The sequence below is a fragment of the Paralichthys olivaceus genome, chromosome 4 (assembly GCF_024713975.1).
Source record: "Paralichthys olivaceus isolate ysfri-2021 chromosome 4, ASM2471397v2, whole genome shotgun sequence".
In the NCBI taxonomy this organism is placed as follows: Eukaryota; Metazoa; Chordata; class Actinopteri; order Pleuronectiformes; family Paralichthyidae; genus Paralichthys; species Paralichthys olivaceus.
Genome location: NC_091096.1, coordinates 20,316,409 through 20,343,614, shown reverse-complemented (window position 1 = coordinate 20,343,614; position 27,206 = coordinate 20,316,409). Strand labels below are relative to the sequence as shown.

Sequence of the window (27,206 nt, the reverse complement as noted above, 5' to 3'; positions counted from 1 at the left end):
ACTCTCAGATTTAAGGGGGGAGGTCTGGAGCGCCTCGGACTCTCGTTGTCTCACAGCGTTTCTCTCTCCGAAAGGAATGTCCTCAGTACTTTCTAGGATTCACCGCAAAGCCTCCCTGTCTGTAGGAATACAACACGGCTGCTCCTCTGCGTTAGAGCGAGTTGGGCAAGTCTGAGTTCACAGTTTGCGGAGGTGAGGACACTTTGGTTTGATCGCGAGCGGAACGTTTTTGGGATAAAGGGGCTGAAGCACTGGCTGCTCTCACGTAGCTGCTCCGGCTGATCTCCTCAGGTCAGCACGGTGGGATAAAGAAGCGTGTGAAGACAAGTCCCCAGTGTTTCTTTTTTTTTTAATTAACTGTAAGTTACTTTTCTTTTACGGTTTTTTACGGGTCTTTTCCCGCTCTGTCGATTATCTACTGGGTTTTGGACGCAGGGGGGACGCACATTCTTTTCCTCTGCCGCTCAAGTTTGGTGAAAATATGCGCAAACTTGTTAGCTAAACGCTGATAGCTGGGAATACGATTGTTCCGCACGTTTTATATCTGGATATACTGTTTTCTGGAAGTTTTCCTCCGTCCTGTTTGAGCCCAGCAGTCTGTTTCACAGCCCCCTGTCTGTGAGGTGAGTTCTTCTCGTTTTTACTCCTTGTCCTTTGATTTTCCTTTAATGTTTGCCCACACCGAGGTTAGCTCCGATGTGTCGCGATGATTTGTTAATAATAACGTGGCTGTTAAATTGACATCTATCTAGTTTTTCACATTCGACCAACTCTTTTTCCTTATAGAATTATTTGCTGTGTTCTGGAATTTTGAAAGTTGAAAAAATGAAAGTTTTCATGAGTATTTAGTTTTCTCGTGGCCATGTTCCATGCGTGCTAAACCTCAGTCTCTCTGCTTGACAATGAGAGGGTACAAACAGTAAGGTTAAAGGCCTACATGTTGCCTGTCCTGTTAAAACTGTCTACGTTTTCCATCTAAAGAAACTTAAATTTAGATCTGATATCTAAGTTGGATCAATAGTTCTCACAAGGTAAAACCTACTAAGCTGCACAATGTGGTCGTTCTCCCTTTTATACCAAGGATTTTGGCATCATGGAGCCACTCCACGTCTTTCTACACTCTCTTTTGATATAAGTTTGCAGGAGTGTAATCATTTGTGTTGTAGCTCTGCATATTGATCCAAGTCGTTGTCTTGTGCCTTGTGCATATGACACAAAACTATCAAACATAACCAATAAAGGTTTAAAATTCTATTAACGTTGCTTATGAAATGTGGTGCGGCAAGTCCAAAGCTATCATTCCTACATCTGTCCTGAAGTCTGAAGTCTTGACGATTCAGGCCTATGTGTTTTATATATAAAGCTCCAAATGTCATGTCATTAAAGGGAGAGGGGAGAGAAGATGGATGGTTTAGAGAAGCAACATGTCCACAGGGACATCACAAGTTTTTTCCTGAACCATATAATGGGAAGTGAGGAATAGTCCTGCCCTTTAATTTACCAGACTGTTGCCCTGGCACAGGATTGACACTAGAGCTGTATAATTCTGTTTATTATAGCTTAAACAATCATAAATTGTTTTTGTGAGTGTTAATTGTGGTCACTCATGGTTCAGATTGATATTGTAGTTGTTTACTAGACGTTGAGGGTGTCATTTGATTTAATGTGTGCGATAATTAACAAAATAAATTTATATACACCAAATATCCGGTGCACGTTCCTAACATCTCCAGATTTAGATGAGCTTTGTTACTTGATCTAAAAGTCAGATTGAAAACACATACAGAACTGAACCTACTGAAAATCAATTTCAGTCAGAGTGTCAACCAAATGGCACAGTGTCAAATGGCTTGACATTAATTGTCTTTACATTGGAGTGTAATCTCTTGACACCCGATCGCATTCTGCGGCACGCTGCTGGCAAACCACTGATTCAGATTGTGAGACTGCAAGGAGAGAAAAAAAGGTGTGTGTTTTTGTGAAAACATTAGCCTTGGGGGAAATGGTCTGATGCTCTTATCTCTGCTGAACTGCAGCCGTGTGCAGACGGGCCTGTTGCTGGCTGCGAGTGCAGACTTCAGTTGGGAAGGGGGCTACAGAATTTCAGAGCTGAGGAATTTTATGCATGGATGGTGGTGAACAGTAATTATGGTGCAGGTCATGTTATGGGTTAGGCTTGTAACCTTTGTCTTTGTATAATGAGAAAAGCTAAATGTGTCTTGCATCTTCTAATCAGTTTAGTTTAACCCCATTTTCTTGCCAGATTTTCAGGGAAATGTTGTCTTCTCTGAACAGCAGAGAAATGCAAGACTTTACTGATGTGATTTTATACATATTTTCTTACCCGACAAATTAGCTCGAAAAGTTTCTTTTTAACTAGAATGTTTGTTTTTTGAGCTGAAAATGTTATTTGGGTCATTTCTTATTTCTTTCTAAAAACACAACAATAAAATTGTGACACAAAATTGTGTCATAATGTCAGAAAAGGTAAGCTGGAAACACGAAGGTTACACACTAAAAGAAGTACATTAAGTTACATTAACTTTATCAGCAGGGGTTGGTCTTGGTCTGATTTGAGGCTTTAGACTTGCCTCTCGGTCTCAACACAACACAACCGAAATTATGTTGGAAGTGAATAAATGTATACTTTTTTTTCAACCTACCTTGACCAATGAATTAATTGTAGCTGTTGTGTATCCTCAGTGTGTTAAGGGTTCATTCACTCATGTATTTACAGTTCAACATTGGTAACTATAAAAATAAATTGAATATGCCCATGCTGATTATAGATTTGTCTTTAAATAACAGAGAAATTAGTGAGATACAAAGTAGGATATTTTACAGTTTAAAAAATTAACCTATGTAATGGTTAAACTATTTCTAAGTTAGTACAATTAATTTTTATTCTCTTATTTCTTGATCTTTTCACACAGATCAATATATTGGCCTACTCATTTATCATTTCATCTTAAATAATAACAATCACTAAAATACTGATCAGCCGTACACTCAAACAGACAATATTTTATGATTTACTACTATAGCTTTTTCTTATGAAAGTGAATGAACAGTGCTGTCCAGTATGGGCTGCCGGCTTTGTGTGGGTCACTCTCTGTTCAGACTTAAAAGTTTGAGTTAATCCTGCTATGTGTATGTAGATAGTAAGACGTAGAGTACATATGTTTTTGTATGACAAAGCGTTGTGTCATATGTTTAAAGAAGCTACTTCCTCCTGTTTCAATTATTGATGGCTGTTGTAGAGACCAGGGGCCCGGGGAACTCGGTCGGCTGCTCTTTGCTGTTCCTTCTGTCTGGCAGCAGGCAAACTTTTCTTGGAGCCCTCCCAAAGACTGACTCACTGCATACAAAGCTGCAATGACCAAGCTTCTTTATCCCCCTCGGACCCCCCTGACCCAGCTCAGCTGCTAGAACACTAGACCATTCTTGGAAAGAGAAATTGAATTGGTTTTGAGCAGAACACAATGATGGTTTCAGTGATGATCGCTCACACAAGCGATTACCTTCTAAAAGAAAACACAGCTGCATCTGAACATGGCGTTGTGTGAAAACATAAGCCATGTTGGGGTTTCTCTGACTCACATACGACTCATGTTGTGGTAGTTGAGCAGAATGGACCTGGATAGATATCTTGGATTCATTCAGGGCAACATATTTCTTCTTTTCTGATTTCCCAGGTCTTCATTAAGATGAGTGAAGAAACCCTAATAACAGCATTTGTTTGACACTTCTTGGCAGCTCATGGGAGCAAATGGTTGCAGGGGGGTCATTTTAGGCTTAGGGACCAAAACCAACTGTTAGGTGATAGATCTCTCAGCGTGGAAATGATGGGTCTAGCGATCTCTCTCTACAAGGGTGTCATGTGGCAGGCTGTAGTTTTTTTGGCCTTAAACAAATTCCTCAAGGGGGGTTATGGGGGTTAGGGGCAAGTGTTAATCTCTGTGGCCAGATGCTGCAGAGGTGATGATGCGAGCAGATGTGCATGTGAGGGTCACCCACTGCTCTCCGCCCGTTTCGGAGGGTACTGTACATCCTTCAACTCCAAGATAAAAATAAGGAAAATTGATATGACAGCATGTAAGTGTTACGACTTTATGTTCTCAAACTTTGATGGTTTTGAAAATCAAATGTTTCATCCCAAAGAACTGAGCATTGCGCTCTTTATTTTCCTTGAGATATCAGAGTGAGGCTGGTTGGGGGCTTCTTATCAGTGGTTTGGTACAAGCAGCCCTAAATCCTGAAGTTCTTACCTTGAACAGAACAGAATATCCTCTTCTTTTTAGACAAACAAGGAATTTCCATGTCACTAAAACATCAGTAAAAATGAGCTTACAGAGAATATATTCCACTGAGCAGCACTTCGAAGGTTTTAATTGGCCTCGTTTCTGTCTTGTATTTTTCTAATTGATTTTGGCGTATCGTTTTTCTTACTGAAAACCACACCATAAAGACATGAGGATTGTTCACGTGGTCATGCAATTGTTTGTTTTTATTCATTCATATATTTTCTGTTTTGTTTATTTTCAGCCGAGCACTGCGGATGACCCACTGCTGATGCCCCAAAATTCTGAATGGAGTTCCAGTCGCAGAAAAGCCAAAAGTTGTAGCTACCTCAGCAGGATGCTGATGAGGCAAAGTTTACTTCTGTTTCTGGCTTTATTTGCCCACGTTTTAAGGACGCAGGGTCGACCAGCCAATACTGATGAAGGTAAGTTTGCTCTATAACTTGAAGCTACTACCACTGCATTTGAACACTTTTATTTCTTAGTTCTGTTTGTAGTATTATTAAATATGGTGTAAGTATTTGAACTAATCAACTTTAAGTATTTAGTCTGGCTTATCTTGACTCTTGCCTTGAGAAACAGTCCATTGATAATCAAAGCTTTGTTCTTGGAGCAGGAATGTAATCCTAACACACTCCAGGCTTTGGTGAAGTCGCTCCTTTGTAGTGTCACTGTTTCCCTAACCACCTCCATTTGAGTCTGATGTTGTTTGAGTGAACTGGAATCTGTCAGTTGTAGCACAACTCTGTTTTTGACAATTGGTTAAAAAAAAACTTCCACCCCTTTCCTGCCTAACTGAGGTTATTCAAATCCCTGAACTTATTAGAAATGTGTTACTAGGAAAACATACTTTTTTACAAAACTTAGTTTAAACCATTTTATTTAGCTCTTAATGTGGACAGAACAACTCTAAGATTTTCTGGTTTTGGCTGCTACACAAGTTTAGTTCTGAAAAGGGGAATGAGGCACTGAAATTGAATCCTTAAAAATGCGTCTCTTGGATTCAGTCCAGCGGTGTAATAGCTGCCTGGACTTGTGGGCAGATGGGTTTGGATGTTTACACTCTGCAGTCGGAAGTGGAGAGCAGCAAAAGAATATGATAAAGCTCAGCATTATAATTAGAGTAATTAAGCAAGAGGGTCTTTCTTGGGCTGTAAGCCCTAAAATAAACTTGGTTCGGCTGTGTTTAAGCCAACAGTGGGACAGGGAGGAGAAAATGACTCCCATGTGTAGCCTAAGGGCAGCCCCACTACCTGGCAGTCCCTGCTCCTCTCCTCCTTTTGTAATGAAAAGGTATTTGTTGTCACTGAGAGAGGAGTTAACTGCCAGGGAAACTATAATTTAGTTTTTTTTGAAAAAAGGAAAGAAGATGCTACCTTGAGCCCCCCCTTATCCTCAAGGATAGGGTTTCTGAAGAGAATGTTTGTCTTCTAAGGTGAGCCATAAATTTCCACAGGGGTGGGGGAAGTCTGATGCATTTACACTCCACAGTTCTTAATCACCAAATGGCCAGGTACTATCTATGCGTCTCTGTGCTTTTCCTCCTGCTCCCCCGCTGGCTTGTGCTTGGGAATGCTACACTTTCCCCCCCTGCCTCCCTGCTGGGTGACGGATGGCTTCAGCTGTCGACAAACAATCAGAGCAGAAGCATTTGGTTGCATTCCTCTTTGTCTTGGGTGAGGAAACAAAATAGTTATATGGAAATGGCCATGTTTTATGCACGCTTCATTGTTGGTCTTGGGGGGTGTTGTTGTGTGTTGTTCACATAAGAAAAGAATATTCACTGAACAAATTCAGCTCATAGGATAATTGCAGGGGCCACATGCACTTTCATTCAAATGATTACAGCCCGTTTAACTTTTTGTTATTGTGATCACAGATTGGAGCTCAACTGTTTTCTACCAGAAACATTCAAACCATTCTGTATATTTTAAGCTGTGATAGTGAATTGCAGGCAGATATGTATTTGTTGCTCCTAGTGGATTTCTTTGCTCTGCTGTCAGTCAAAGTAGAAGAGCCACTGACCCTTTAGTGTGGGGCTCTTAAGATTCGAAGCTGCCACAGTTCTAAATAGACTCTTTTCAGAGGAAAAGCAGGGCCCCAGTGGAGCACAGCCTCGCTGACTCTCTGAGAACAGAGTGTACATTTAAGGGTTAACACCAGACCAATATAACATGCTGCCTGTCAGAAGTAATCTCACCTCAAGGATAACTACCATTATCTGTCAATGACATTATATTGTAATAAGGCCACATTCTCCCTTATATTTTTCATCAATTAACATTTTATCTTTTAGTATGAACACTGGGCAACCGGATGGCAATTTCAAAACAAGAGAAAAATAATCTTAATGATTCAGGATTCAACATGATGCAAAAAAATTCATTTTTGATAATCATTTGTATGAATGGCGGATAAAAACGAGCAATAGATGGGGACATGTTTTATATGTTTCCGGGAATGGTAACTCAATGTTGTGTTTTTTTGTAAAAGAGCTGCACTTGTGTGCACACATTATGAGGTATGATGCAAAATACCGTCTTGGTAAAATATCCAAAAGGTGGAGGAAATGTTCTCATGATCACTCTGATGCAGTTTGATAAACTTTCTCAATCCGTAAGCAACACTGCAGATTACGGAAAAGAAAATGGTCAAGTCAAATGAAGAAGGACATTGGTCTGTGTGTTTGTTTTTTAAGTGAGATGCATTAATTTATCTGTAAAGCATCATGTGCATTTTTGTTGGATTTTTTTTAAGGAGGCTGTGATTTTTCTGGTTTCTGAGGCAAAATGGACACAGAGCAAATGGAAGAAGCAGCACAGCTTCATTCATTTAGGACACCCTAGTTTGTCCATTAAAGACATAATGTAACTCTAAATATAGCTGAACTTGTTTGAATGACTGTGGAAGAGCTTTGCACTGCATAGTAATCATTGTAGCTCCTAAGTGTTAATCCATGCTGATTGCCAGTGGCTCATTTAGGAATGAAAAGGTCCTCCACTGGAGTGCTTTCAGGAGGGACACTCGCTCAGTGAATTTTTTTTGGAGGGGGGGCTTGCTAATAGGCATTGTCCTATTCTCTTGCTTCCTGCCAGTCCTGTCTTTTGTCTCTTATCAATCCCCTCTACACGTCACCCATCCATTCACTCTGGTATGGTCAGATCAGCAAAGAAAACTTGCCATAGCCCCCTTTTCTCTGTGTGCCACAGCAGAGCCTCAACCGGTCCGACTTCACTGCATTCAACCATCACTCCTGCGAGAGCAGGAAATCCCAGAAGTCATTCACGCGGCATATTGCTTCCTATCTTTTCGCCAAAGAAGGTTCCATAGACTGGCGCCAACTCTTCCTTTTAGTTGATCTTGAATTTGCAGACTAGTGACCTTTCCCCCCGGTCCAGGTTAAAAACCTCCCAAAGCTTTCAACTGAAACAACATTCTTTTCACGATTTACGTAATTAGGCTGATTATAAATTATGTCAATCAATTTTTCCAAATGGTTGGAAGAACACATGCAAGACCATTCCAGATGGATTGCTTTCTGAAAATATGGTTCTTAATCCATTTTAATCCAGTCATAGCAGCAGGAGGATTAACGGAGATGAAACATCCTCAGATCCAAAGGAAATGTTGGGAACTTGGCCACCAGCTCCATATATAGAGATGAAAACAAATAAACTGTGAGTGAACAAAGTATTTTCTACACTGAAGAAGTCAGGCCAATGTTCTGTTTTTTAGACAGTGGCTTGGTTTGTTTGACAATATTTGTTGTATTTTGCGTGAGTTTTAAGTAGCTTGTCACAGAAGCACAAATGGCCGACAATAAAGTAACAAGCAAATTTTACGGCTTTTATGGGCGTTTTATGATGTCTGCAGCCACATTAACAGCTGGGATGTTGACACAGTCTTATCTGTGGCATCTCCATTTAGAGGGCAGGGACAGAAACACAGGCAACACGCACACACGCACACACACACACACACGCACGCAGAGCAGAGAACTGGTGTTTACGGCAGTGTCCAGGTTGGATAGCTGTAGCCCATCACTAAATGCCTGTTCTGCTTTCACCCCCTTTAGTTTTGTTTTTGAGGAGAAAGTTGATCCTACCCCCCGGCCCCTTTTCCTTCTGGGATTAAGGGCCTGTCAGACAAATGTGATCCAGGAAATACCTTTACTAGGCCCAAGTGGGGTCACCATAGCAACTGGCACTAGAACCTGCTGCTGCAGGCCCTCTCCTGCTTGCTCCTGTGCACATGCTCACTGGCTCGCTCTCCCTGCTCCCTCTTCCCCCTTTATTGTGTGGATGCCTTTGTTGTGATGGTGGAAGGGATTAGTCAAGTTTGCTAGTGTTGTCCTGAGGTTATGCTATATAGATGTGCTTCCTGTTGTTAGGAAGTGCACTTGCAAACACACAGTGAGCTCCGAGAACAGTCCAGATTGATCCCATTTTGAGGGATTGCTCACCACTATGGCATTAGGTTGTCTACGTCAGGTTTTCTTGTTACAAAACTAAACAGACTGTGCAGGAGATAACTAATTTTCAGTACTCTATTTTTGTGGATTTGTTTTGTAGAATACAAAATTACAAATTAAAACTAAACAGACGGGTCACTGAAGGCAGTACAATGCAGCTCATACATTATCAGCAATTATGTTTGTGTAAAGGCTTTCAGATAGTCCCAGGGGGAAGAGAGGCAAGCAGGAGCAACATCGACATGATTTCACATGAGGCTCGCCTCACCTCTTTATCAGTCCAGGTCCCTCCAGTCCTTCATATAAATGGAACAAGGTAGACATCCAAACATTAACCCTTAAAATAAAAAGCCCCAAAAAAATATGGAAAATAATAATTGCAAAAGGTGAAACTTCCCTCAAACCATGTACATAAAACTATACGGGAGGAATTCAAAATAAATAAATGTCAAGAAATACATCAGTAATAAATATATGCTCAGGATTGGGAAAGAAATAATTTCTCTCTAAGTAATATTCATGTGTTGTTACCGTTTGGACACTAATGACAAAATTTCTGTTCCATTACTGCAACAAGGGATTTCTTCAGAGATGCCACAGCATCAGTCAAAGCTGAAGGGATTAGTATTATTATTATTAGAATAAATATTTAGTCTATGTAAAATATTAAAAGCAGCTATTTTGATGGTATATTATAATTATTAGCTTCCACAAAATCAGTCGACTTCATCAGAACAGCATACCATATGTGTGTGTTTTTTATGTGTGTGATCCCAGATCCCAAATGTCAAGCAGGTTGTCCAGTGGCGGTCTTCACCTTTTTGTAATGAGAAAAACAACACCACAGTGATGGACATCGTGTCATAATAATTGAGTTACCCCCTCCCCCTCTTGGACTATGTAGTCATTTTGAACAGGGGGGCTCAGGTGTCTCATTCAGTGACGTCGCCCCTCTCTTCATCCCTCGAATTAAATTTCACCTTCCTTCCCCCAAGTACCTCTTTGCCTGCCTGCTTGTCGTTGGAGCCTTGACTAATTTGGGATGCGATTTCATTTTTGGGAGAGGTTAAGCAGGCGTTGTGCCGGAGAGGAAATCAGGAAAGCTCTTCTCTGCTGTCTTTTGGACGCTGTTTCATGATTGAAGTAGTTTGTGATGTGTTTTATCTTAAAGATACATTTTATGTATACATGTTTATGTGACAGGACTTTGAACATTGTAGACGCTCAGCTACTGTTTATTCAGCCAGAGATAAGATACAGTTTATTTGACTGGGAATTTATCCTATTGTGAATACCTTGTAGTATGTATCATAGTTTGTACCCTTGATATTGTTTCGTGTTCATGGAGGCATGTTATTGTGAATATGTTTTCTTACATTTGGTGTTAAAAAGCTGACTGATCTGATTAAGCAGAACCTTGTGCTATGTTTCCTTTGCAGTCCTTGTGGAAACACAAGCAGAGCTGTTCACGCTCTACCTTGGTGAGCATCTGGATCTTAGTTGCTCTGCCAAGGAACAAATCCATGCTGTCAACTGGACCAAAGACCATGTGGTTGTAGTCGATGGAGAACACACACACATCCGCAATGGGCAGCTGGAGATCAAGGCGGTGGAGCTGACGGACTCTGGTCTGTACGCATGCACCACCTTTGGCAACCACAGCCTCTACTTCAACGTCACAGGTAAAGTTATGGAAACGGAGCAGATAAATTGGCACTTTTATTTTTTGTCACAGAATATCACATGCTGTCTTGATGTAAACATGCATATACAAGCATAGTTTTACCATCACAAATTAGTATTGGGCAGTAAAAGCATTGAAAATGTGTCTCACTTAAACACAAAGATATATTGATGCTTTGATCAGTATGAATGTTACAGTTTTACTTTTTAATGTTATGGTAAAAATGTTTGGTATCTCTGTTTTCAACATCACATTGCCTCTATGACCAGACAATTCATTTTTCTCTTGTATTTGTTTCACTATGATGTTTTGAACCAGTGAATTTGATCACATTTGCATGATCTGCAACCACTGAGTTAAAGTTGATTTGAAAAAGGTGTGAATCACCTCCACTAGTCGAAGTCTGTGCATATCACTTAATGCACACACTTTACATACTGACCCTACTGCACGGATCAGTATAAATGTAAATAATTAATGAATTGTCTTTGGCCTCACAATTGTTTTCTGTTTCACTAGTTGATATGGCATCATCTGAGGATGATGATGAAGATGAGGAGTCTTCATCAGAGGAGGCCAAACTGTTGGGCAGTCAGAAACTACTGCGTAAGTGTGCTGATCTGTCACATTACTAATGCTTACCCATGCTACTGTAACAAACGGTCATTACTTGTTGCCCCAAAGTAAGAGGTAATGACTAAGTGTCGTGAATAGTCAGTGATCTGAGAGCTTTATGATTCAATCATGGGTGTGTGTGTGTATGTGTGTGTCACATTAGGGTGAATGATTTCACTGTGAATCAGAGGGTTTTCACTACCCCTGTGACAGCTTTTATACGAAGAATGTCCCTGTGGTGACTAACCGTGGTTAACCTTACATGTCTTCCAATTTGTCCAAAGAGCAATTAAGACACCCAGGCTTAATCATTTGGCTGCTACTGTCCACTCTTCCCACAAAGAAGTGTGGCGAGCATGCCAACCTGGAGTCTATGCTCCTACTCCCAGAGTTTCATCTCCCCCTGAAATTTACACAACATGATATCACTTAACTGAGGCAATTTTGAAGCCACAGCATCAAAAAGAAAAGGATCGGGGTACTATTTTGAGAAACCACGCACTGTAACTAAATTAGACATTTTTTGTGAACATGCGTGTTCTATGTGTAAAATCCGCACCGTTTTTTTGTATCTACTTCAGAGCCATAATTGTACCTGTCGCTTGTGTTCTGTTTTTTTCCTGTTATTCTTTTTTTTAAATTTCATTTTCATAACCTCAAGACTTTACGTAAGTCACCAAGGAGCAGAAAACAGCACAAATTACATGATTCATATATTAGTACAATCTTATCAACAGGCCCAACAACCTAACTAGTAAAATAAAATACATAAATAAACAAACAAAACAATTGCATAATGATGTTTTACGGTCAAGTTTCATTCCAGCCCTCAGCTTCAATACATTTTCACCATCTATCCTCATATTCATCAAGTTCCAAAGTTAAGCAAACAAAAAAATTTTTTTCCTAACTGTAGGATCAAGTTAATAATGTAACTCTGTTGCTTTAATGGCTTTTTTTCCCATCTATTTCAAAGCCAGCATAATTGTTTTTGTCAATCATTTCTTAACAGTTTTTTCCATATTATTCTTTAGCAATGGCTCCACAGTGGGCTCATCCAGAAAAAATGGAGAAAAAGCTTCACGCTGTCCCAGCCAGTAAGACAGTGAAGTTTCGGTGCCAGGCCAGCGGCAACCCTACTCCTACTTTGAAATGGTACAAGAATGGAAAAGAGTTCAAGAGAGACCATCGCATCGGAGGCTTCAAGGTTAGTAATTATATTTTGTTGTAAATGTCTTCCCTCCATTTTCTTCTCGAAGATGCTACACCCACTTTAGCATTTCTTATTGAATCACTCTGAACTCATTCCCTGCAAGTGAAGATGTGTCCTTGATCTCATCTCACATTATATCACTACACACTCTTCCCTGGAGTAAGAAACGCTCTCTGCAAATAAAAAGTTTCATATTTAACCTGAGAAACAACGCAAGATGAAACACTACACCACAAAAAGGAATAATACCTCCAGGTGGGCAATCCTAGCCGCACATTTGGCTGAGAGATAACTTTGGCTGTCCCCATTCTGCTTTTCACTGCATCGTCTTTCTTGTAATTACATCCGTGCAGCAGTAAATTTGCCATGATACTTAGTGTATCGGTTATAAATCATGTGCACCATTCCTCTTTTTGTCTGCATATTCCCATTTCCAGACGGGCTGTGTTAAGATGTGACGTTAACTGCTGATAAAGTGCGAGGTTATAATGGTTGATAAGACAGTTTACACCAGTCTGTAGATTTACTCAGAAGAGGTGTGGCAGGTTATGGGTGTGGACTCCATCTATTATATCACCATCGTTAACTGTAAATGATACCATGAGCCCTGAGAGACCATAATTAATCCGTTTTTAAACATAATTTCCTTTTGTGCACAAGAAAATTATGAGGGCCAGTCATTGTATTTATCCACAACCTTATCATCCAACACGTAATTTGGTCATTATGTATTAGAAAGCTGTAAATGCTTTATGTACCTAAGTTGAGACTCGTCTATGAATGGCTGTATTCACTGGCAGTTGCTCCACAGGTGTGGGATGCATGTGCACGTTCACAGAGACAAGGAAACAACCATCTTCCTTTCCCAGCATCTGCTCTTCCCATCAAGGTGTAGGCCAGTCCAGCCTTGTCTTGTGCTTCCCCAGCTCCATCTCCCTCCCCAGCTGGGACACATTTAGGAGTTTCCTCTCAGCTGCCTGCCTCCCCTCCCTCCTCAAGCTCCCCCACCACCACCACCCAGCCAGGCAGCACACTTAGCCATCTGGCTGCTGTTTTTTTCAGTCAAGGTGCAAAGGTCTGCATCAGTGGCCAGGGACGTCTGTCATCCCTCCCACACTCTTGCTTTTATGGCCGGGCTTCTATTGTTCATATTGTCTGCATGGAGACGTGCAGGATGGTGGGGAGTAATATAGACCACATGTATATGAAGCCAAGCACAACACATCTGGCAGCAGGCAGCTGGACTCCCTCATCATGTTTTTGAGTAAATGAGGGAAACGGTATGGCTCGGTCTCTGTATATGCATGTTTGATGTTGCCATTGCCTAAGAGGTTGGTTGGTTAATCACACGCTGCTGGTCTTGGCAGATTTATGGAAGAAAAATTATAACATGTCTCTGGAAAAAAAAAGAGCCAGACATCAGTTGGCGCTAATAAGACATGTTGGGGCAGATGTGTATTAAACATCTACCCGTTTTTCCCTTTGGTCTTTGTTAGGTAGGACAAAGATCTGTTAAAAAACATTGGGTGGTGTCACAGGAAGAGGGAGCAGTGTGTTATTTTGTTATTATCACATCACACATCATTGAACTTAGCCATTGCTTTTAAGATTAAAAATAATATTCGCTGCACTTCATATCGGGAACACGGGTGCAGAAAAAAGCTCAGTGTTGCTTTGCTCATTCTTCACATTTCTGTTATGGACAGGAAATAAAACGATCTGCACTGACAGATTTTTGGTGAAGAAATCCACAGCCACCAAAAAATGATCTGTTCAACACAGCTGCAGTTTGACCTGCTGTGCCTCATACAATAACCAGTTTGATAAATCCCTCCGCCTGACAAATACTATGTCTACTGTACTATTCTACTAGTTAACTATAATTAACTATTGAAATATAAATTGCACTATGATCACTGAGTTCTATCTGACCCATGATTTTAGTTTTTGGTTATCAAGTGCTGTTCTAGACGTCAGCCACTGAAACTTTTTTGTCTTTTCCTCTAAATGTTTAGGTGCGTGACCACGTCTGGACCATCATCATGGAATCTGTAGTTCCCTCTGACAAGGGAAACTATACCTGTGTGGTGGAAAACCAGTATGGCAGCATCAATCACACCTACCAGCTAGATGTAGTCGGTGAGTATTAACTGTATTATGTTTTATAATTTGTCAATTATTGATTATGGTTCAATCACCTGTTGGACATTCAAGTTTTACAACACCCTTACTAATCAGATGTGACAGTTGTTTTGCCCTAATGTTTGGTGAAATCTCTGTTTATCAGCCATTTGACAAATTAATCTTGCACTTGTGGCTTTATAATGGAGTTATGCTGAGGAGAGAGGTGATTACTCCTCAAGGAGCTGAACTGTGACTCAGTCTAACACCACTGGTCTTATAAACCACGATCCCACTTCCTCTGTCTCCGTTATCCCCTGAGCTCTGCCGTGACGTCAGAAGTCGAGAACCTAATGAACTGTGAGATCGTGCAGTGACAGGAGAGTTTTTGTCACAAGTGCTTACAAAGTTCCCCCGGGACTGACTGAGTTGAAACCCGGCCAGGTTCTTGGCTCATGAGTTTACTTTGGAGAGTTATCAGTCATCACCAAGGAGACACAAGAACATTTCATTTCACAGTAACTGCTCCAAATGACACATTTAAAGTTCAAGTGTGTAAAATTTGGTGGTGAAGTTGCATGTTGCAGCTGAACACCCCTCACCTCACCCTCCCCTTCCAAACATGAAAGAGAACCTGTGGTTGTCATAAAAACTCAAAAGGTGTTTAGTTTGTACAGTCAGACAAAAACATGCCGGCCTCCGTAGAGAGGACCCGCTCCTGATGTAAATATAAAGTATTAAAATATAAAGCGCTTATTCTGGGGAAAAGAAAATCACAATTCATATAATTTAGAAGAAACACACTAGTGAACACATCACTAGGATTATTTTATATTCTATTCTTCCAATAGATCCCTTTAATCTAAATCTTACACACTGGACCTTTAACTAACTCTAACATTTATTGTGACTCAATCATTACATAAGCAGCACACAGCTGAGGAAGAAGCTACTTTGAAGTCTTTAAATTTAAAATATGAGAAATTGTAATCTGTAACATCCGTAAAATTATCAGAACAAATTATAAAGCCCCCTTTATTTACTATCAGCTCCAGTAATTTCCAGTAAAAGCCTTGATGTGACCAAGGTTTTCTTTGTTTTATTTTTGAAAATAGGTCAGCTGTGTGTGCATATGATATGTTTGTTTGTTTTTAATATTACATGTTTGCTTCTCTACTCACCAAACTAACATTTGTGCACCTTTTTGTTTGTGTTGCAGAGCGGTCTCCCCACAGGCCGATCCTGCAGGCTGGTCTACCAGCTAATCGTACAGTAGCAGTGGGCAGTGACGTAGAGTTCGAGTGCAAGGTGTTCAGTGACCCTCAGCCTCACATCCAGTGGCTGAAGCACATCGAGGTGAACGGGAGCCGCGTTGGTCATGATGGTTTACCTTACGTCCGTGTCCTCAAGGTAGGAGCTCACTCTGACCAGTCCTGCCACACCATGCCCAACTTCTGCATGTGTTTCTACAACGTTATAACATCTGATTTAAAAGTTGTCCAAACTAGCACTAGTGTGCACACCTCTGCAAAGACCAAAAATATGGGATGAAGGAAATTGTTACTCCAAGATTTCTACATTATTTCCAGAGGAATTGGCAGAAATGTCACATCTTCTCCTAGTAACCCCACATGAATGTTATGGGGTATTCTCTTATCCCTGCCTCTTCCCTCCACCAAGTTTGGCAGTTTGGTTCAGTACTTCTTTCAAACAGTATTTGAAGTTGTAATAAATGTTGCTAGTGTAACTGAAATAACCTACACAAACCAAAGATATTGTCTCTAGAGCCCGACCAATTTATCAGTTAGCAGATATGAGAGTGTCCGTGTTTGCTGACATATGCACTCAACATAAAACAACTTGTATTTTACAGAATAAACAATGAAGAAAATATATACATTCATATAATTGTATCATTAACATTTTATCTGTATATCTTCCAGTTATCTGTGTTTTTATTTAGAAAAAAATGGTTATATTGTTATACTAATATATTCATCAATCTCAAACCAGTTGTATCGGCCGGGCTCTAATTGTGTCTGCTTCTTTTTGTCTGTGCTGCACATGACTTGTTTTTATTTCCAGCATTCTGGGGTCAATAGTTCGGACGCTCAGGTGCTGACCCTCTACAATGTGACTGAGGAGGAGAGCGGAGAGTATATATGTAAAGTGTCCAATTATATAGGAGAGGCCAATCAGTCGGCCTGGCTGACTGTCACCAGATATGAGCCCACAGGTAACCACCACCACCACCACCACCACCAGGCAGCAGCACAGGGACGACACAGTGGAGGCACTTCTGGGACCACCTGGAAAAAACTAGGGCCATATAACTGTAGACAACCTCAGCTGTTTCTCTCCTCCCTCCCTTCGTTTCTCCCTCCCTCTCTCCTGCCTCAGTGCTCCTGACTGTAAATGACGCTATGGAAAATTCCCAGCAGAACAGTTGAAAGTGTTTCGCTCTCAGGTTTATGTTGGACCCGCTCTCATTCTTGCCCGATGCCTGTGCGGTGCCCTCCTAATAAGGGCCTCTCTTGCCATCTTCTTCTATTACTCTCGCTCTCTTGCCCTTCAAAGTTGTCCGTGTGCAGCTCACAGACTCTTTTTGTCTCTTTTTGTTTTTCCAGCTGTCCTCCTCTACTTACCTATGTTTCACAGACCTCCTGTTGTTTGTCTGATGCTCACATAGTTGGCACAAGTGTAAGTGAGAGTTTTGAGTGTGGCCTGTTCTGCTGCGGAGTTTTCCATGTTGCCCATCTCTTGCATGTAGAGATGAGACTGAGGTATTTGATGTGGTGATGGGGTGGACCAATGTGACTTAACCTAACCAGCTCCTCCACTAACGGATACTGGAGGGCTCTTCCTGACAGAGTCCTCTGCCGGGGCTCTCTGTGGTACCTTCTGGGCAGATGGTTTTGGATGGTGGAGGAGAACACTCCTCTGTTACCCTTTTCTCTCTTTCAGAATCCTTTACTCATGGTTCCCTTTTCCTCTTGGGCCTCTTGTTGGGTCTGCTTCCTTTGTTATTTTCTAGACCGCTGGCCTTAACACCACGGACAAGGAAATGGAAGTCCTCCAACTGAGAAATGTGTCTTTTGATGACGCTGGGGAGTATACCTGCTTGGCGGGCAATTCTATCGGGTTCTCTCATCACTCTGCATGGTTGACCGTTTTTGAAGGTATCAGTAGTTCTGTCTCTTTCCTATATTTCTACCATTTTTCAAATTTTCCAACTCTAGCCTGGCTGTCCCTCTTCACTTATTCCAGAATGAGTTCTTTTCTGACTCAATTTCTGTGAAGAAATTGTGAATGGAAGCCAGAGCAAGTTACAATTACTAAACCCCCCCTCCCCCTCTCCCTGTGCTCAGCATGGCTCCTGCTCCATCTCTCTAGATGGACGTGTGCAAGGCCATGCTCTGCTGTTTCTCAAATGAAATCTCAGAATGCCAAACAACCCCATGGGCTGTCTCCAACAATAAAAAATTATAAACATATTAAAACAAGCATTATTTTTTTTATAATCGTTTAAGTAAAGTAGAATGACAGGAGGTAGAGCGGGTCATCCACTAATTAGACGTCGGTGGTTAAATCCCATGCTCCTCCAGTCTGCGTTTCAGTGGGCATTACACTGAACTGTGTGTGAAGTGTAGTCCATTTACCTTTTTACAATTTCAAAAGGATTGTTTGGCAGCTCTGATCAGATTTCACTTTGAACTTTCTCCACTATTCTACTCTATAATTGGTGTTTGCATTTGATTCGGTGTGAAGCTGATCTCCTTTGACAAGCGCTCCAAATGACATGTATTACTGATGTCATTTCCTGCTGTGAGCACAGCGGCTGGCTTTGATAATTGGCTTGCTGTAGTGGATGTGCCTCATTCCTGAGGGTTGGAATGGGCATTTGTCCAATTATCATGCCGCTTGTCAGTCAGCCTCCTCACACAAGTGCAGCTCACTTGTGTTGCTGGTGTTGTTTTGGGGTGGAACGGCACACTTCAGTAAGTTCGGGACCCTTGGTTTGGGATGAATTGTTCTACATGTAGTTGCTTTTAAACACAATAAGTTGTGTGGTATAAAATCCCACCAACATAACACAAAAATATTCCATATGTAGTATTTTTCAGTGGCGATATATTACATAAATAAATGTGGATCTATAAAATACAAAACCAAGCAATAATTCCAGGCTCTGTAAAATCAAATGAGAAGTTAGAATAACTCCAGAATTCATATCTACTACTGAACAAAAGCTTGTGTTTCATGAATAAAAATGTGCATTGGAAAAAATACCATGGGGTGAATAAGTCCAATGTTTGTTAATTGAGAAGTGTTTATAACAATGCACAAGGCAGGAACTACTAAGGCTTAGATTTATGTAAAAACAAAACAAAAATTGATTCATAGATAGCTCCTGTTCTCAAATCCACATCCCAAGCCAAGATATGTCCCGAACTATGTATTTCACTTAAATACAGAGTCCGTTACGCCCCCAGTGTCGGTATGAATAAACGTTGGTGTTTTCACTGAATGGGAGGAAAAAAACAAGATCTGAATTGAATAGTTTCTTTATACATGTTAGCAGTTATGATAAAATTTAAATCATAAATATGTTGTTTACATTACCAGCACCAACACCCAACTCTTTTAACAATACAATATGAAGGAAATGATACATTTGACAAACATTTGAAGTACCCATATTTTGTCAATTTACAGGTTCATAATTTTAACATGGGAGTCTACCAGAGTAGATTTATTCATAGTAACAATGGTGCTGGCCCTGCTGTACCAATTTATTTCAAGCTAGCTGGTTGGCAGACATGCATGTTGCATGTAAATTGAGTGATTCTGACACTTTATGTTAAATAGTTAATAGCAAAGAATACAAACAAGGTGTTTCAGGCTCTTAGGGAGCTGTGTTTTCTGTGTGTGTGAAGGTCTTGCTTTGCTGTGGACTTTTTACATTCACAAAAAGTTATGACGCACTAAGAAAAAGGAACAACTGTAAAAGCATAATATGGGGACTTCAAACTACTGTATTGAGCTCATGCTATGATGTTAGTGCTATGTTAGTCCTACATTTAGACATGATATGTGAGCTGGATTGTTTGAAGTAGAAAATGATTTGCCGTGTTGAAACATTGTGTGTAAAGTGTGGATTGTTTAAAAGTCAGATCCTTTGCACACTGATACACACATAAATGAAACCATTACATAGTAACATAAACAAATAAAATATTAATGTTTGTAATTAAACCCTTTTTCTGAATCAAAAACTGTTACCTTGTGTACCGCAGAATCTGGGTTTAGTAGTGATTCAAAGAGAGTAAGGTAACATCCATCCTAATACATTTCAGTTTTAAAAAGGCTTTTGTCCATCCATACTCATACACCTGATAATTACATTATCATTCATGCATATACTGGGCTTGTGCTATTGGTTTAAACAGGAAGCAGATTGTTTATCATGTGAAACTGTTACTGACAGCAAGTGTTAGCAACACTTTGCCTTCACTGCTCAAAAAAGGTGGATTAGTGTGGATGGCAGACGTAAATATTACAACAGTGATGCATTGTAAAACTAATGTAATAGTGTGGATGTAGCCTAATGTAGAGCGAAACTGTGCTCAGGGAATTAACTTCCAATAAGTGTCAAAGGCTCTGGTTTTTAACCATGGCAGCTGTGTGTGTTGTGTGGACCAGTTGTTTTTTTTATTTGTGTTTCTATGTGCGTGAAAGCATGGGTTGTGCGTGAAAGCATGGGTATGTTTGGTGTGTTTGTGTATGTAAAAGTGAGTTCATGCCTGACAGCTGACCCCACCCCTCCCTGACCCCTGTCACCTTGCGATCCCCCCCACCTAGCTGTTACACACTACCCACCGGCCAGCCACACCTACCTGGAGGTGGTCATCTACTGCGTGGGTTTCTTCTTCATCGCCGTCATGATCGCCATCGCAGTTATCGTCAAGATTCGCACCTCCTCGAAGAAGAGTGACTTCAACAGTCAGCTGGCTGTCCACAAGCTGGCCAAAAGCATCCCTCTGCGCAGACAGGTAACAGAAAGTAGATAGGGGGTTTGGAATATTTATACCCTTTCACCTCTTCTTTCTGCCACATCTCAGAATTTTATGAATTCAAAGTTAACAATGTATTTGACTTGTTTGACTCCCCTACAAAATTTCACAGCGGCTAATCGTCTGATAAAACTAAAAGCGTTCATAAAGCTTTCAGGTTGATTGTAGAGACTTGAGTTCTTGAGCAGAAGGTAAGTATTCAAGGAATGGTTCAACTCCATCGGCTGGACACATACGAGTGTTGTGGGTGTTGTTTACGTGCTCTTATAGAAATTTTGTTTTCATTCATCTCCTGATCTCTGTTGACTTAATAAGCAGCTGGTGTCCGTTTCATTATGAGGGGAGTAATATCAGTGTTCTTTACCTCAGGTGTCTGTGGACTCCAGCTCCTCCATCCACTCTGGAGTGATGCTGGTTCGCCCCTCCCGCCTCTCTTCCAGTGGATCTCCAATGCTGTCAGGCGTGTCAGAGTATGAACTGCCCCAAGATCCCCGCTGGGAGCTGTCCCGGGGCAGGTACGTGCTGGACAATGACAGCCTATCGGCTAGAAAATGATCTTCTGAAAAGAACAGAACAGTTCTTCTGCTGGGACAAAAGTTCAAAGACAAATTCACACATCCTCTAGAAACTTCTAGGCAACTTCTACATTATGTTGTGTAAAACTAGATGGATGCTTGGGGAGCACATACCTCTGCTAAGTCCTATCTTGCCAAGCAAACGTTATCTCAGAAGTCGAGTGTCTAAAATTGACTTAAATTTAAAACCAAGTTTATAACAAAAGGCCAAACTAATACAGACTCCACTGATAGTCAACTGTTGTCTTGTGTGTTTTCTTACCCTCACAGACTTGTTCTCGGGAAGCCGCTTGGTGAAGGCTGTTTCGGTCAGGTGGTGATGGGGGAGGTGCTGGGTCTCGACAAAGAGAAACCAAACCGGGTGTCCAAGGTTGCAGTGAAAATGTTGAAATGTAAGTTGGATCTCAGTCATGTGAGTGTGCAGTTGTTATGGATTGACAGATACTGAGAGTCATTAGATCTGATGCATTAAGTTTGCAGAGAGGAAAAGTCTTCAGTGTATAGAATATAACAGGAGCCTCAAATCCAGGCTCTTGGAAAACCTCTCTCACACTGATGAGCAGACACTAAGAGACATGTACCATTGGATCCCAGCCACCATGCAAATGAGAGCAGAGAAAAGATTTATGAGACCCCTTGACATCCCATATAAAAGAAGTGTTCATTCAAATGAACAGAGGAGTGCGGTTGCAGAGAAAGTAGTCTAAGTGCCTTCCCCAAGGGAGCATTCTTCAAGACAAACGTGAGCCAAACTCTGCAAGAACTGCAATGTTTGTGTACAGACTCTTCACTGTGGTAATTGTGAGTCCTTTTTGGGACTTTTCACCAACAGTACATCAGCTAATTTCTCTCATGATTTATTTCCCTCTTCCTGCAGCTGATGCCACAGAGAAAGACCTGTCAGACCTGATATCAGAGATGGAGATGATGAAGATTATTGGGAAGCACAAGAACATCATTAATCTGCTGGGAGCCTGTACACAGGACGGTAAGACCAGACAGAAGGGGGGCCTGCTGCCGACCCTACCAACACACACTTCCGACCCACAGACAACAGTGTCACAATGAGCTTGAGAAAGCATGAGAAATGATTCTGATGCCAGCTACTGAGCTCATAGTTTGAATCACCCACAGCTGCCATCACTTCTCACCAGTCATCCCTGATGCAAGAGCTTGAAGTCCCCCTCCAACAGCTTATTATCTTAAAACTCTCCTTTGTTCTTCAGAATCACACATGCTAAAGTTATGACCTGAAAAAAATCCCCTCATGGCCTTTGAATGACTTAAATATAACTCTACACTTTCTTTCCTTGTTTTGTGACTGGGATCTATCAATGTGCTAACATATCCCAGCCCCTACTCCCCGTCTGCTCACAGCGCCCCCTGTAGTTGACGAGCCTTTTCGAGCCATTGAGCTGGACAGAATTGGTGTCTTAGACTGGTGTTGACTACTTGTATTGCTCAAAATATGTCTTATCATACAAAAAGCTTAAAAGGGGCACGTTAACAAGTTTAAAATGTAGATTTTCACCGAAACTGGACTTTGAGGAAATCTAACCTCTAATGACCTTGTGTTACACATTACTCTTTTGCCTTCACACTGACAAGTAACGTTCTTCTTTCAACCATTACAAACTGTTATAACTTTGAAATGCACTTATCTGTTGAAGTATTTATTAGCTCTACCAGTGGGTGCAGCTCATTTCCATTTGCTTGGCTATAACCCCAGATTTTAAACTGTTAGCTGGACCTGCATCAAATTTTCACATTACGTCATGTCGATTTAAACGACTTTGTGACCTTTTTTGCTTCCATCAGACATGTATTCAGTTTTGAAAATATTTTTTCCTAAAGAGCACATTGCTTTTATTGCATAATTGTCCTCCCGGCACAAACAAACATTCAGATCTTTGCAGCTGCTGTTACTTTTTCCTCAGTACTTGTATCAGCACTGTTCTGACATACTTCAGATGTATCAGTTTAGTCACATCGCATTGTTTAAAAGTGATTTGTTCTAACATTCTTTACTTGTTTCCAGGTCCTCTGTATGTGATAGTAGAGTACGCATCCAAGGGAAACTTGAGGGAGTACTTGAGAGAACGGCGCCCCCCAGGCATGGAGTACTGTTACAACCCAGACCAGGTTCCTGTGGAGAACATGTCCATTAAAGACCTGGTGTCCTGTGCTTACCAAGTGGCTCGAGGCATGGAGTATTTGGCCTCTAAGAAGGTAACCACAACATACAGCTATAGACATTCTCCGCCAGTCCATGTCAACAAAAGCAACAGCAAAAGAGTTTCTCATTCTTGAAAGATTAGTTTTTGTATTTGAGGCACTGCTTCCCAGGAAGTTTATTTGTAGTAATGTCAATGTCTTTTTTTTCTGCAGTGCATCCACAGAGATCTTGCCGCTCGCAATGTTTTGGTAACAGAGGACAATGTGATGAAAATAGCTGACTTTGGCCTGGCTAGAGATATCCACCACATTGATTACTATAAGAAGACCACCAATGTGAGTCCTCCTATCATTCCATTAATATCATTTATAAATATGAAAATGTGCTGTGGATGGTTGTAACATGCATACCTCCACCACAGGGTCGTCTACCAGTCAAGTGGATGGCTCCCGAGGCTCTGTTCGACCGGATATACACACACCAAAGTGATGTGTGAGTATCACAAGCCAATTCTAAAGCTAATTCAATCTTGTTGGAACGTGAGGAAGACATTTCATGGTGTCTGGTTGTGTCTGCAGCTGGTCATTTGGGGTGCTGCTTTGGGAGATCTTCACCCTGGGAGGCTCCCCATATCCCGGCGTCCCAGTGGAAGAGCTGTTCAAGCTGCTGAAGGAAGGTCACCGTATGGACAAGCCCTCAACGTGCACACACGAGCTGTAAGGGAACATTGCACACCTACAATCAAACATGTTTCATGTTGCGTAGATTTTTTTTTTTTTCCCCTTTTCTTTTTGTCTTGCATTCTTTTTGAAGAAAAATCAAATAAATGAATGACATGACCAAAATGGAATGTACTATTTTGAAAAAGATCATTTAGGTCACCAGTTATAACAAAGTCTATGAATCTATGAAAGCGAGACAAGTTGCATATATGAAGGTTTTGTTCAAATAAATCTGTATAGAGATGGCATTTTAAGGAGACATATTCTGCTCATATTCAGGTTCATAATTTTAATTTGGATTGTTACTTAAAAATGTTTACATGCTCTAACTTCAGAAAACTTTCCTCATACTGTCCATTGCTGCAGCTCCACTTTTCAGCCTCTGTCTTTAACACAAGGTTTTAGTGTCTGTCTCTTTAAGGCTCCCCTCTTAATAAAGCCCAGTCTGCTCTGATTGGCCAGTGGACCCACTCTGTTTCGATTGGTCAGGGCTTTCAGTGTGTGTAGAAAATGTCGGCCTCTGCTCTCGCTTTACCTGGCTTTGTTAGAGGGTGTGTCAGACTAACTGCTAGACCTGCATTGTGCATATGAAGAGAATCATGACACCAGGTGATATGACACTGAAGCAGAAGTGTTAGCCACATTACTGAGGAGGCGTTTCTGGAGCTTCAGGAGCAGTGTTCTTTGTCAAGGAGCTCTCTTCAAGGGCCTTTTACCTTTGCAGAACTTTTACATTCACAGAAAATTTACAGCACACTAGAGTAAAGAAGAGCCTCCTATGCATGCTTTATAAAACATAAAAAAAAGGTTTTGAAAGCACCAGACTATCTGCAAGACTTGGAAGTGAAGACAAAGCTTAGTCACTGCTGTGTCTCATGCTTGCCCCCAAGCACTTGGCATTTTTATTTATATTACCCTTGTTCTTGTATATCAGAAAAATTTCAGTTACTTAGCAACGTAGGGATTAACCGGACTGTTGTTTGTGTAAAGGCTGAGTGGGCTAAGAATGGAACATAGATTAGATGGATTTGTCTGCTCCTCACATGAATTTAACCTTCTTTAACTTCAGGTTTGTTTTATTAGCAATTCAATCAATGATAATCAAAAGCAGAAAAGGTTGACTTTGATGTTGCGAATCTCTGCAGGTACATGATGATGAGGGACTGCTGGCACGCTGTGCCCTCTCAGAGACCCACATTCAAACAGCTGGTAGAGGATCTAGATCGCTGTTTGGCCATGACATCCAATCAGGTTGGTTTTCCTCTCCTCTCCACGCAGAGAAACGCCTGTTTTTGGAAGCAAAATATTCATATTCTTTTCTCCCCTTTGTGCCTACAGGAGTATTTGGAGCTCTCAGTGCCTCTGGACCAATACTCCCCCAGCTACCCCGACACCCGCAGCTCCACCTGCTCCTCCGGCGAGGACTCAGTCTTCTCCCACGAAGCTGGAGCAGAGGAGCCGTGCCTGCCAAAGTTCCCTCCCCACTCCAACGGGGCAGCCATTAAGAAACGCTGATACCTCATCTCTCCATTCAAACATTGACATTTTCCTTGCTCCTGCCTTGTGTGGTAGGACTCTTCCCCATATTCCCAGAGATGAAGCTAAAAAAAACACTGGTGCTCTGTGAGAAAGGAGCTCAGAGACACCTTGCAGAACTTGTTGGATCACACGGACTGAAGTGTGCAGCAGTTTTCCCAGTTCTCAGCGGTGACAGTGTTTATGGGGCACTCTGTATTAACGGGGAGTGGCAGCTTGTTGGTGTCAGAAAAAAGGAGCCGACACCCACTTATTACTCCAATTGGACCCTTCTGCGGATCAGAAGAATGGAAAGGACCAACTGTGATCACATCACATTTTCGTTTGTTTTTTCCCCCTCTATGTTCAGTAGTGAAGGACTATTCTGCTTTTCAGACCAAATCCAGAGAAAACACTTCCAAGGGACATAAAGCACCATGGTTCATTGCATCATTCACTCTATTCTTGTAAATACAGTTAGAAAATTATAAATATGAATATATATTTACACTGTACTCTTATTTTTAATACCATAATTGATTTATTTTCCTTTTGTACAAGGTGGCTTTTGTTTTGATCCATTTTTGAATGTAGTCATCAGTAGGGGCAGTTGTTACATGAGAATATCTTAAAATTGCTGAGGATTACATGGCCAGTCATCAATGGAAAAAAAATTATATGTAATGGGTTTTCTATTTTTTTTTTTTTTTTTACTGTAAGTGCTTTTCAAGACACAACCTGCAATACAGTGTAAGTCAGTGTTTGGGGTTTCTCTCCATGAAAATAGATGGATTTATGAAAATTGTTTGTGTGCGTGCGTGTGTGTGCTTGTGTGCGTGCGTGCGTGTGTGTGTGTGTGTGTGCGTGTGTGTGTGTTGGGTCCATGTGAAATTTGTTTTTATCTTGTCTCAATCAAGATTGTACTAGATACTTCAAGTATGGTCACAACTGTAAATATTCCTGGTTGTTGGCCATGCTTGTTTTAAAAAAAAAAAAAAAACCCTTAGTAATTAGTTTCCGTCAACGTCATGCACTTCCACTGTGCATGCCTTCCATGTGATAAACCTTTACTGTAAATGCTTTAACAGGAGTTACATTTGCTGCCATACAACTTCTGATGAAGGGTTGCAGAACACGTATGTCATTGTAAAAAAGGATTACAATTAAATAAAATGCTATCAAAAAACAAACCGACAGAGCTTTCTGAGTTTGAACTCCACTCCATAAACGGGTCCATAAATATCCAGATTTTCATGTTTGTGATGTAAATCATCTTTACGGGAATGGCCACTTCAATCTCCCACCCATTTTCCACGGGTTACTGGGGGCTGATTAAATATGATAATGCGCTGCTGACATCATAAGAAATGTTGGCGAGCTTGGAGAGCCACAGCCGGCAGTAAACATGTAATTTATGTCTGTGTGAATGGCTTGGCAAGTGCTGGTGCAACGCTTCCATCAATCAGCCGCACCAACCTTGATGCCTGTATGTGGCTCTGGCTTCCTGCCATTGGCTGATGCATCACCTGGATTGCAGTCTCCACGCAACAGGCTAAAATCGGTCGCAGTGGTTTGACCGGCACTCAACCCTTTTTAAAAGTCGGCCTTTGCAGCTCAGGTCAACGCAGTCAGCCGTCTGCATGTACTGTATTACAGCAGGGACGGAGAGCAGCTTATTAAGTAAGTCAAAGAACAGATCGTGTCATTTGTAACCCAGCAGTCACATGGATCACGCTGCT

The 27,206-nt window shown here is 41.2% G+C and overlaps 1 protein-coding gene across 2 annotated transcripts; it reads left to right on the top strand.

Annotated features, from left to right (window-relative positions):
• The first annotated feature begins 3 nt into the window (after window positions 1–3).
• On the top strand, window positions 4–26,657 carry fgfr1a (fibroblast growth factor receptor 1a). 2 transcript variants are annotated; one of them, XM_020107119.2, is made up of 18 exons: window positions 4–623; window positions 4,546–4,726; window positions 10,212–10,454; window positions 10,976–11,062; window positions 12,106–12,278; window positions 14,300–14,423; window positions 15,625–15,815; window positions 16,491–16,641; window positions 20,268–20,458; window positions 20,849–20,994; window positions 21,325–21,446; window positions 21,932–22,042; window positions 23,093–23,283; window positions 23,443–23,565; window positions 23,652–23,722; window positions 23,809–23,946; window positions 25,098–25,203; window positions 25,291–26,657. In XM_020107119.2, exons 2-18 carry the CDS (start codon window positions 4,573–4,575, stop codon window positions 25,465–25,467), a joined length of 2,499 nt encoding a protein of 832 aa, XP_019962678.1. In that variant the 5' UTR covers window positions 4–623; window positions 4,546–4,572; the 3' UTR covers window positions 25,468–26,657. The 2 variants fall into 2 exon arrangements, with proteins under 2 accessions (XP_019962678.1, XP_019962679.1); XM_020107120.2 differs by lacking the exon at window positions 16,491–16,641 and adding an exon at window positions 17,440–17,584 and having other exon boundaries at window positions 6–623.
• Window positions 26,658–27,206: the final 549 nt, after the last annotated feature.